The sequence below is a fragment of the Pristiophorus japonicus genome, chromosome 17, assembly GCF_044704955.1.
Source record: "Pristiophorus japonicus isolate sPriJap1 chromosome 17, sPriJap1.hap1, whole genome shotgun sequence".
NCBI classification, from domain to species: Eukaryota; Metazoa; Chordata; class Chondrichthyes; family Pristiophoridae; genus Pristiophorus; species Pristiophorus japonicus.
In genome coordinates, this window is record NC_091993.1 from 93777661 (window position 1) to 93790792 (window position 13132).

The following is a 13132-nucleotide window of genomic DNA, read 5'->3' on the forward strand; positions in this document are numbered from 1 at the left end:
TTCTGAAAAAAATTAAACATCATTCCAAACTAGGCAGTCTTTAGCTCTTAAATCAGTGCTGCCAAACTCTCCAAAATGGCAGCTGCCATGTCCCACGCCAGAAGCAGTCGGAAGTGAGACATCCATCTGTCCTTCAAGAAAACTAGCGTTAGTGGCTTATACTTTAGAGAATCTCTAGGCCAAAGTAGTTTATTATTTAATCCTAATTTCAGGATGAAAATTCTTTACCATCAAACATTCAATGAAAATTTTAACAAGAATTATGTAAATAATACATGCAAACCGTCTAATGTTTATCCCTTTTGTTGGTTTTTATAAGAATGGCACCCACTAGTCATTCTGTTTTTTCTAACCAAGCCTGGTCATCATTTCTAATGGTATTAAGTCATTTAAATCCAATAAAACTTCATCGGTACCACAAGAAATCCCACTTCATTTTTGTATTTACATGTCTGTAAAATAATGCAGTTCTCAAAATGATTATCATGCCAAAAGCTGTTGTAAAATATATGTAAGAAATTTGATATGACAGTTACAGTCTGAAGTAGGCCAAGAAAAAATAACATTTCTTCTTAAATGCCGCATCTCTAGATGGTCACTGAATCATATCATGTGTAAAATTGTAAGCATATTGATATGTGCATATTGTCTGCATCATTGTTCATGTAGGGTAATGTATAAAATGATCTTTCGTTCTTTGTGAATAATATTTTTATTGCTCTTTCACCCTGAAGGTCCCTTGCTTCCACTGTACTTCCACCCTGACCACTTTCAGACATGGGCTTCTCCGCAAACACTCTGATTTATCAGATACATTTCTAGGATCTTTCACAGTGGCGGAACATGGTTTACGCTCCACCCCTATAGAGGTGCGCATGCACAAAAAGACATAGAAAACCTTGCAAATAATCACTCTGTCAAAAGTCTCACAAAAGTAGTTGCAGTGGTTTTGTGGACATCTAACGAACTGGCATAAATACCATGCAACTTCAGCCTGCTTCCATTTGATTTGGTTCAATTTCAAACAAGCTCGATTTGTGACAGATTTTTGTTGATTCCACTTCTGATCATTACTCAATGTTTTTGACTTGGTAATTGGCAGTGATTTTGTTGGCAGTGCAAAACTTCACACACACGAGTTCTTTATAGCTTAGAGACTCAGTGCAGCGACTTGTCCAGTGAATTAGCCTCAAAAAGCCTTTAATTACTACGATTTGATAATATAAAACTTGTACACCTGTTAATTAAAGTTGTCAGCCAACCAAATGGATGTGACTAAGGCCACGTTGTCTAATTTGGTATCAATTAGAGCAAAATTTGAATTACTGTAGCTCTAAGATAATGGAAACTGGTTATTTTAAGGTCGGAATATTTTTTTGAAATTCCTCATATTTAAATTGTGCTATATTGTATCATTCATACGAGTGAATCACAATTGCAAGACACAGAATCTTTTTTATAGAAAAAACCTTGACAGTTTAATATCGACTGATCATTTTCTGTGATAAATCTAAAGTAAATCCTTCACTTGCAAAAATGGAAACGACATCTCGGCATTAAAACAATCCAATTGATGTCATTACTTCAATATGGAAGGCTTACCTTAAAGAGACGTAATATGTTGGCAACCATTATGGATACAGAACTTGCTGAAGCACCTATAACTGCCACCACTCGTTCTGGCTTGGTAATGATTGGTGGTCCTCCACTCATGCACTTCACATCAGTGCTGTCTTTCTCAATCAAAGCTTGCACAAATGTCAACGATTGCTCCAAGGCATGGGTGTCCCTGGAACAGGTGTCTAGGATCCGTGCTCCCAGTGTTATATTGGGAAGAAGTTCTTGATCATTGTTGATCCTATCTAAGGCAAATAGCATTGCTTCCAACCTATGTATTCCTTTTTCTTTTTTCAGTTCTCCACAGTTAGCACCTGACCCACCCCGAGAATGCACAGGAAAAAGTCCCCCCAGAGAAATGTCCCCATCGATTTTTATGGAATTCACGTGGGGACGTGATGATGCCTTAGGCTTTCCAATAACTGGATCAAGCCAGTGAAAACTAGACAGAAACAAAAGTAAAGACAAACGTTCAGACCAAAAATAGAGGTTTCTTTTACAAGCCATTTCCTACTGAATAATCATTTCTGACATAATACTGCCAGATAAAATATTATCTTCAAGTTGCTGTGTTGTTGGGTGACGTCTATGCAATTATCTGGGATCCTCTTGTAAAGCACAAAACAAAAGACAGAAATCTCCCATCAAGCATGTCAAAGAACGCCTGTGTAGTTGAAATATGTTTACTTATTTCTTGCTGCATATTTTATAAAGCTGTACGCATTGCTGAGGTTTGTGGTTTTCTCTTGTGAATTATTAGTTTATCAAATGCCTTCGCAGTGCTTGTTCTATTTCTTTTAGTTTGTTGTTATGTTTCTGTTTTGCATCAGTCGGTAGAAATTCTCCTGAGGTATAAGAACGAGATATGTGTGTCCTGAACAGCGCTTATTAGCCCTTTCGTTGCCACTGAAATATATCCAAAAGAGCCAGAAATAGGAGGTGTTGTCATCAATTATTAGATTCAAAGATTTAACATGATGCACAGTAATCCTGAGAAAAAAAGAGAAAATAGAAGTCAAAACTTTTAGGAAGTATAATTTCAACAATGCAGATACTGTTTTCAATAGTTATATGAAATTATGAGCTTACTTTGTGGTACTTATTACATAGTTCCCAGTATATTCTTTTAGCTCAATTACATTATATATCTTGAGTACCATTTTGGAGATGAAGTTAACCACTTTCACTGTCAAAGGCATAAAACAAGGAAAGGAAAGGACTTGCATTTTTATAATGCCTTTTACAATCTCAGAACGTCCCAAAGCGCTTATAGCCAATTAAGTACTTTTGATGTGAAGTCATTCGTGTGACGTTAGTGAATTTACTTTTTAACCCCTTCACTGCATGTGAGTGACATACAGGCTTTAAATATGTGCCATCATACAGAATAATATGCCGTACAAGACCAAAAAAGTGTGAAGCTCAACTATGTTAATATTTTTACATTCCCATTAGATTACAGGGCTAGAAATATAAAGCAATTCATGATACATTATTGAAATGTATTCACCCCTTATTTTTAAATACAGTACATTTTTGAGGAATTCTAAGATGGAGAATAATTAATGAAGAGGGCTATCCTACTGTATGGAATTAAGAGCATCGTCATATGAAGTAATGAGGACTATTATAGCATTTTGCATTGTCATGGTACTCATCATTAAAATGATATTTTTTCCATATTTTTATCTTAAAATGATTTATTTATTCTATACCTATAGCAGAAATAGAATATTACCAATAAGCTCCACTTACATTAAATTCAAAGTTGGATAAATTAGGACAATGTTTTGGTGTCCTGGTTCAAATAACTTTCAATATTTCATCAAATTAAAATGCATTAATATGCTCAAACTCACCAGCTACATATATCAATGAGTACCTGGATTGGTGCAATATTATACTGTAGGAAACTATAGTTATTTTAATATGTTCTGATACTCTTTAAAAATAAGTTTGGACAGACATTATTGGACTCCGATCTAATTAGTATCAAAGCTGAATGTCAACTTGAAAACCATTGTAGTGACAGACTGAGACTCCCAGTGAAAGAGCAAATGTGAGCTGCAAACTAATGTGGATAGATTGACCAGCAGAATTAGGTACTAAATTGAATATGACTGCCCATGCAAAGGAACCTATCCATCTTATTATTGCCTCCAGTACTTATTCCCCATCACTTGTTGAATCAATTCTGTTTTTGGCAAATATATGGTGAGCATAGGCTACAAATTCTTCTGAACAAAATCTGCTTGAAATTTGAATGCTGTTTTTCTAGAATTTATTTTATGCTACAGCATAAACAAGAGTGCAAAAAGCACGCATAAAACAAAAATGGTCAAAAAATACCTTAACAGATTTAATGAATTTCCAAAGTCAAGTGTATAATAGCTGATCCTGTGCTCATGTGCTGCTAACCCAAGTCGCAATTAAAAGCAATCATTGTAGGCTTTGTCATGATCAAGGGATCCTGACAATCTATTGTGCACAGGAACAGTGAAGACAGTTTGCAATAAAGTAGCATGATTATAAGCAATAAACCTTATAATCAACCATTTACAATTGGCATAACAAGTGTAATTAGATTAGCATTCATTAGATTAGCTCAAGTTTCATCAGCTAATCATTCTAATAAAGGACAGCTCAATCTCTTTTCTGTAAAAATGAGCTGATATGCACTTCTTGTAGAAATTATAAACAATTCTCCCAGCTTATTTGCTGTTCCCAATTTTCATCTCTCCTGAAGATGATGACTCTTCCTGGAGCACAGCTCCACGCAGCAGCAGCCTTCCAGTATTGTCCCAAGGGAGCGCCTTCATAGATAAACCTGCTAGTAGGCTGTTATATTGGGCAGTGTCATAACAGATCAGGACTGGGATTCTAGAAGTACTAGAGGTGAGTGTACGGCAGTTACTGAAAATTATTATTCAAAGAGAAATCATACTCAAACGCAAGATTATCAAATCACCAGGACCTGTTGGTTAATTTGAGGATACTTTGGAAGCCAGGAAAGAAATAGCAGAGGCTCTGACAAATCTTCAATATTCTGTAGATAGAAAAATCGTGCCAAAGGATTGGAGGGTATGATCCCCTCTTCAAAAAAGGAATCGGGGATAAGCCAGAAAACTATAAGACATTTTCTGCATTCCTGCATTCTCATCAGGGAGTGACTCTCGTAGGGAACACATCACAGACACACAGCCCATAATTTTCCACTCATTAAAATTTATTGATGTAAAATCACAGACTGCATATCTGCAATGTCCCGCAATGCACTCACTGCGAGTGCTACTCCCCATTTGAATTGACCCTTATACGCCAGTTAGTCTCACTTCAGTTGTCAATAAACTATTAGCAAGTACAATATGAGCTGAAATTATTTAGCACTATGAGAAACATGAATTAATAAGGACCAGTAAGTATGGATTTGCAAAAGTTGTGCTTGACCAACCTTATAGAATTATTTGAAGAAATATTATAGAGGATAGATAAGGGAAGGGCAGTGGATACGATTTATGGGCCTGAAATTGCTGATGTCCCACTGCCGCCCATTTCTCGGCAGTATTCAGGTGGTCTTTCATTTTTTACAGCCTGCTGCCTCTGAGATCCTCCAGACAAATTTCATGGCGATGTAGCGGGTGGCAGCAGGAGTGGGGTTTAGCGGGCATTGGCGGGATTGTGGAGGCCAGTAGACTCGGCAACATTCGGAGGCGGAAGTCTGTGTATGTGCAATTAATTTTTTTTCTGTTAACGTTGTTTGCTAGTCTGGCTGATGCTGCACATGGTCGTCGTTGGACCGGACTGGCTGGCCAAAGGGACCCTTAGTGCGAGGTTGGGCCCAGTGGGAGTGAGTTTGGGGGAACTTGTGGGGGGGGGAGGGGGAGAGAGAGGTTTGGGGATGGCCATATACGTGAATGTTTTTTTTTAATGCGCATGCGTGATTATTTTTTTTGACGTCCAGGTCGTTTTTGGCGCGATTGGGGGTCGACTGCGCATGCGCGGAACAACTTGGGAGGGACAACGACATCGAAAGACATAGAAGACAGTGAGAAGATTAGAGAGAGAGAGAGAGAAAACAGAAAGTACCAAAGAACAGACAAAGTAGGAAAAATCAGAAAAAAATTTAATAAAGATTTATTCACGACCTTAAAGAAAATGAGTGAGAAGAAGACCCTGAGAAAAGTCAAAGATGGGCAGAGGGTGAGGGCACCATGGTTTACGGAAGAGTTACTGGATGCACTTGTCTCTGTGGTGGAGACATGATATCGGGACCTTACCAGGGATGGTCGTGGGAAGCCAGTTCCGGTCCAGTATCAGCGCATCTGGAAGGAAATTGGGGAGATCATGTCAGCAGTGAGGACAATCATGAGGGATGGAGACCAATGTCACAAAAGGTTGAATGACATTGTAGCCGCAGCCAGAGTGAGCAATGATTTTATTGATGCACTCCCTTACTACTTACAATGTAAATCTAAATGGGATTAATGGGACATAAAACTAAGGACTAGTGTTTTGATGGCTCTTTGTGTGTGTGTGCATGTGTCGCATGTACAAATCGGTTAAAGGTTGCTATTTTAATTACTGCAAAAGAAATTGTCAACCAACGCCTCCAAGCAGTGGCGCACGGGAGGAGGCCCACCAAAGGTGCTGGAGATAAGTGACATGGAGCAGAGTGCCTTAGCCTTGGTGGGTAGGCACAACCGTGCAACCACCCATGGTGGTGCTGGTCCCTTGTCACAGCATGATAAGTTGCGGTCATGCAATATCATCTCAAAATAATATAATGTACTGTGATGTTGGGGTCATGTAATGTAATGTATTGTCTGTCAGCCATATCTAATGTTGTAATGCAGCAGTGGGGGTCCTTGAAATAAGACTGTGCTACGTGATGGTACTCATGTCACCCTGACCCCTCCCCTGCTGCTAACCACTGAAATGTTGTTTTGTACTTGCAGATGCTGATTCGGATGACACCAAAGTAGCCACTGCCTCGACCTCCGGTATCCAAAACCCCACCGCCTCGACCTCCGGCATTCATAGAGCTTCTGCGTCAACCCCCGCCAGAGCCTCTGCCTCGACTGCCTCCTTCATGGAGATCTGGGTAAATGAGCAACATGAAGAGGAAGAAGAGAGCTGTGAAGAGGAACTGGTTGAGCCAGTTGAGATGGGGGGCCGGTGGGGGGAGGAGGAGGAGGAGGAGGAGCAACAAGCCATTGAAGTAACCTCTGGGTCTGCACCTGTGAGCACTTCCTCGTCAGCATCAATATTTCTGGGGTTCCCCAACTCTTCCGGACTATCGGGACCAAACAATGTCCAGCAATGCACCCCTCAAGCCGCGAGCTGCATCCACGGAGGTTGCTGCAGCAAAGACGGAATGCTGCAAGACAGGCAGGCACACACCAGGACAGGGTCAGACTGTCGAGGATTAGCATCGACATAGGTCGAGAGCTCCTCCGGGCCATGGCTGCGATAGCTGGGAACATTACAGCACTTTCAGCCCGACATGATGAGAAATTGTCGAGGCTGATTGCCGTGGTGGAACGAACCACTCAGTCTATTGATGCACAACATCTTGGTGCCAACGTGGGGCAGGCCAGGCCTAGGGGTAGGGGAAATGGGAATAATGGGGGGGGGGGGTGTAGGGGTGAGGACAAGGGGAGGGAAGCGAGGCTCAAGAGCTGGGTGTTGGTTGTTTTGTTAATGTTGTTATTGTTTTATATGTTGTTTGATTAACATTTTTTATTACTGTTGATAGTAAATTGTTCAAAATATTTTATTAAGTTTTAAATTTTTCACATTTTTGAAAGTTATTAAAGTTTTCCAAGTTTTAATGTTCTAAAATGTTGTATAAATCTTATTATTGAATTTAACCACTCTTGTACAATGTCTAACTTTTAGAAAATGAGAGGTAACAGTCATGAGGGTTCCATACAGTGGGCAGACAAAGCTGGTGTTGGGGGGAGGGGGGAGGGGTCGGCTGCCATGGCACACTACTACCGTCCGCTTAACATCGGGTAAGACCTTACTTTTCAGGATGGTATTTAGAGCGGGCAGTAGATGGACCTTAGTGATCAAATTTGCGTTTTTGGGACTGTGGGCAGTAAGTGGGCAGTAATTGATCTTTTTTGACGAAACTTGTATTTCTGGGCGGTGAGTGGGCGGTAATATGATGAATTTCGGGCCCTATATGTTTTGATAAGTAACCATGTAGGAACTTATGAAAAAAATTACAAAGGGGAATGTGGCCACTTGGATAGAAAGATGGGCGGAGAGCAAAAAATAAAGGGCTGGGGTGAAAAGACATTTCTCAGATTGGAAAGATGCAATAGGTGATACTCTGCAGGGGTTTATGTTGGAGCCAGTCATATGTTGACCATGTACATAAATGATCTGGATCTTGAAATTGAGATAATGCTGCAATTGTACAAGAAATTAGTTAGGCCAAAAATGGAGTCATGCATCCAACTTTGGGCACCTCATTATAGGAAATAATATAAAAACAATGACAAGATGCAGGGTCGATTCACTGGTATATTTATGAGGAGATACTTGCGAAGTTGTGGCTTTTCCCACTGGAGCCAAATGGGTTAAGAGCATTCTCACCTCTGTCAGAAGGTTGTGGGTTCAAGTCCCACTCCAGAGATTTGAGCACAAAGATCTAGGCTGACACCTCAATGCAGTACTGAGGGAGTGCTGCGCTGTCGGAGGTGCCGTCTTTCAGATGAGACATTAAACTGGGGCCCCATCTGCTCTTTCAGGTGAATGTAGAAGATTCCATTGCACTATTTCGAAGAAGAGCAGGGGAATTATCCCAGGTGTTCTGACCAATATTCATCCCTCAATCAACATGAACTAAAAACAAATGATCTGCTCATTATCACATTGCTGTAAGTTGGAGCTTGCTGTGCGCAAATTGGTTGCCGTGTTCCTACATTACAACTGTGACTACACTTCAGAAGTACTTAATTTGCTGTAAAGTGCTTTGGGATGACCTGAGATCATGAAAGGCGCCATACAAATGCAAGGTTTTTTAAAAAGATTTTTATAGCTATGTTCAGGTAAATAGTGATAAATTGTTTCCACCGGCCAACAACACAGTAACACTTAATTTTAAGTTAATAAAAATAATTAAATGGGAAGTTAGAAAAAATACCTTTACACAAAGGATGGTTAGGACATGGAGTTCTCTATTATAAATTGTGCTGAAGCAGAGTTCATCAATTCTTTTAAAAGGGAATTAGTTTACATAAGATTACATAGGATTTAAAGCACAGAAACAGGCCATTCAGATAGTTGTGTGAAAAAGAGCAATATTAAAGGGTATGGGCGCTAGTTATTCTGCACCCTGTTTTACATCATGCCCAATATTCCTTTGCATTGAAGTCAATAGAAAAGAAAATTAGGTGTGGTGAAAATGGTTGGCCGATTCACTATCACCCATTTTGCACTACGGCCGAAGACCAATATCAGTCCTTAACTGTGCTAACCTAGTTTTCAAAATCCTAGATGAACTACTTATAGTTTTGGTACTAGAACTTCAAGATGCAAAGAGAACAAATTGTTCAATGATTTCAGTGAGGAGAGATTATTCAAGTAATTTGCTGGATTGAGCTGGATATCACTACCAATGTCATCAATGATGGTTACTGATCATCCCAGAAGAAAGCTCTCTTAACAATGCAGGAATGGACTCCTCCACAAGCCAGTTTTCTATCTCTTCCAAAGTCAATCCAAACAAAATGTACAAACACAAGCTGCAATTTTCAAGTAGCTTTCAAAATGGGAATGAAGTCAATGGACTGGCCGCTCTGCCCGTCCATTTGTTCATAACAGCAAGAGGCCCAAGCCTCATTAGCATACCACCAACATGGTTTCCCACACTGAGCCAGCTGGAAGGTTAGGGCCTAGAGGAGAGGCTTCAAGTAGGCAGCACTAGATTGGAGTTTTTAGACTCTTAAAGAACCACTGATTAGGCCGCTCAATACCTACAATTGGGTAGTGCACTCATGGTGCACCCTCCCTCCATTTCTATCTGAAAATTGCAATCAGGGTCCTACAACCAGTGTAGGACACCAATTTGCATATTTAAGCAGCCTCCCATTTGTTCTGGGTGAGTGGGCTGCTCGCCAATTTACAGGCCCACCTGATAATTGCATCAGTCAGGCCTTGGGTATCAATGGTGTGGCTGAGGTAACTCTCCCCACCCCATCCCTCCCCCAATTGATATCCAATTGCTGGACAGAAGTTGTAAATCACCCCCACATTGTCTGCAGGATTTCAATTTGGCCCTTTGTTCAAAGTTATTCTGTACCAACAATGCCACAAAGCCCAAGATCATTTTACATTTCCGACTAAAATTTATCATCAATAACAATAGGTATCCAAAATTATTTTAGCCATGCTTAAATGTCTAGCCATGTTTGGGAAACATGACCTTTCCCCCAGAATTCCTGTCATCCTATCACTTATTGTAATTTATTTCTACAAGTCGGCACATTCCTGCCACTTTTTAAATATAATACAGTAATTGCACTTTACAGCATAGAAGGAAACCATTCAGCCTATCGTACGTGCTCCAACTCTCTTTTAAAAAAAAAAGCTGTTCATTTTATCCCCTTCCTTCATACCCTTTGAAAAAAATTCAAATTACCAATAGTTATGTTTGTATCCCAATTTCTTACTAGCTGCCAGGCCCTCTTCTAACACCAGCCACTTTTTAACACATGAATTCGTTCTTATTCAGGCTCTTGTCCCACTTTTTGTGCTAATGGCTACGTACTCTATCACATTTATCCTATGCTTTTGTATACTTGGATGCATTTTTGCCCCATGGTTTAATTTTTTCTGCCACAGTTTTGGGCATAAATTAAGTTCTTCATCCACAATTTAACACTCGGTTGCACACTCGGCCTGTGGTTAAACATCATATCCCTCGGCTTCTCACCAAAGTTAATTTACTGAGTGCTCCTGTGTTGTAGTTTTAGACTGATATGTGAGTCACCTTTGAAGAAATACCTGCAGGACAAAAAGCAAGCAGACACAAACTGCCATAGCCTCACCAAGACAAGAAAATAATGGAATTTTTAAAAGCCACTTCCTTGTATTCTTACTATTTATCCTACAGAACCTCAGCAACAATGCCATTACAGATTATTTTTATTTAATTACCAAATTCAAATTACCAATAATTATGTTTGTATCCCAATTTCTTACTAGCTGCCAGGCCCTCTTCTCACACGAGCCACTTTTTACGCATGAATTCGTTCTTATTCAGACTCTTGTCCCACTTTTTGTGCTAATGGCTACGTACTCTATCACATTTATCCTATGCTGGATTATTTTTTTAAAACCACATTGCTTACATACAGGGCAGAGAAAAACTCTAACTTCCAAGGATGCTGATACACCAAAATTTGTTATAGTAATTTTTGCACCAAACGCACCATACACACTGTAATAGATTAGAGTATAAGTAAAATCATGATTTTGTAACTCCTGTTTTGAAAAAATTAATTGCATTTAGAACTGCTTGTTTGTTTCCATTAATATTACATTTTGTTAGTACTTGGGATATTCAGCCATTATAGTTTCAGTTGCTAACTTGGTGAGAAAGTATAATTGTTAAAAATTGCATTCAATAAATTGTATTTGTGTTTTTTTTCTTATGAATGTCGTGCTGAAGAATGGAATGCTACCTCCTTAGTGACCCAGTCTAGTACTCCCAAGTTAGATACAGAGAAATGCTCCCTCTAGTTCGTCTAACATTGTCTCAGACCCAACCTCACAAAGGCACACGTAACTGTACATTTTCTATCCACAAGACATATCATCCTGTGGCCTTTTTGAGTGACTGATTGCACATTAACATCAGTTTTGTGCAGTGGGAACAGATCCTCTAGAAACACTGCCTGTACTTCCTGTTAAATATTTTCTGGTAAGTTCATATATCCGGAGTTTATAATGAATACTGCATATATCCAGAATTTATAATGGGTACTGCCTATGTCCCACTATAATTACACCCTACCTCACTCGAGCTGTGCAGGGCCACCTGTTGGCAGGGTGTAATTACAGTGTGACGAATTCATATTGGCAGTTTCCATTATAAATGTGGCCATAAGGATTTATAATGGAACTATATATAAAAATAAAAACAGAATGTATGATTTAAAAATGGGGACACGATCAGCTGAGGGTTCGCAATCGGCCAAACAGCAGTTTCAGGCACACGCCCATGATGCCTAGTGAGCAGCCCAACCATTATGGCAATGAGTACTTTGAATCATCCGTGAAGATGATGCTCGACTATTAGAATTTAATAATGTTATTAACAAAACTAGTATTAACATAGATGAACATATTGGCCTAGAAATTTGGGTGGTAACACTCGCAAGGTGTGAGACTTTGCGCCAGGAACAGAAGTCTCGCCTCTCGTGATAAATTGGGGTTACCGTCCCGGAAAGGAAATGGAGCGCTAAATATCAATTGCTTCACTTCCTTTCTGGGGTAGGGGCAGGAGCGGGGCACACAGCTCAGCAGCGCTATGCACTGGGCAGTGTAGCGCTACCGCATATGAGGGGCTCTTCCCTGAATTAAAGGGAAGAGGCCCAAGCTGCATACTGTGCATATTGGGAACCCCCACCTGGACCATCGGGGAGCGGGGGTGCCATGCGATCAGCCTGGCACTTAAGCAGAGTGCTGGGCTGAGCGACTGTGGCACTGATCCCACGTCCAAAGCGGCACCGGAGCAGAAAAGAAAATGGGAGTTTTTTTCAGGAGCAGCTGGCCACCTCCCCTTTAAATTTCACCCCAGCAGCAGCCAGCCGCTGGGTACGTGGCTCCTGAAGCTGCCGCTGTTATGGTCTGGTGCAGCTTCAGGGGGTGAAACTCAATTTAGGTGCCGGAGTGCTAACGGGGCGATGCACATGGTGAAGACGTCACGATCTCCGGATGCAGGAGATCAAGACACAACACCATACCGCCGCCATTAAACGCCCGTTGAATCCCCCCAGGGGCGCTAATGGGAGGCGCAAATGACCCCAATTTCTCCCCCATTGTTTTAGAAAGAATTAAGAACTTGAAAATAGATAGAGCAGCTTGGCCAAATGATATCCGCCCAATGGTCCTCAGGGAGATGGGGCATGTGCTGTGCAAGCCCCTGGCCTGTATTTTTAATAGTTCATTGCACTCTGGAATGGCATGGATTGAAAGTTAGTTAACCGACAGGAAACAGAGGGTAGGAATAAACGGATCTTTTTCGGGGTGGTGGGCAGTGACTAGTGGGGTACCACAGGGATCAGTGCTTGGGCCCCAGCTATTCACTATATATAAATAAATGATTTGGATGAGGAAACCAAATGTAATATTTCCAAGTTTGGTAGTGACACAAAACCAGGTGGGATTGAGAGTTGTGAGGAGGATGCAAAGTCGTTGCAAGGCGATTTAGATAGGTTGATTGAGTGGGCAAACACATGGCAGATGCAGTATCACGTGGTTAAATGTGAAGTTATCCACT

General features: G+C 40.6%; 1 protein-coding gene across 1 annotated transcript in view; it reads right to left on the reverse strand.

The window, feature by feature from the left end:
* LOC139227854 (metabotropic glutamate receptor 4-like) overlaps nucleotides 1-2124 on the reverse strand; it is a 1455190-nt gene extending 1453066 nt beyond the window's left edge. The window contains exon 1 of the mRNA XM_070858939.1: nucleotides 1603-2124. Coding sequence (XP_070715040.1) covers nucleotides 1603-2124 — 522 coding nt within the window. The remainder of the gene's footprint in view (nucleotides 1-1602) is intronic.
* Nucleotides 2125-13132: the final 11008 nt, after the last annotated feature.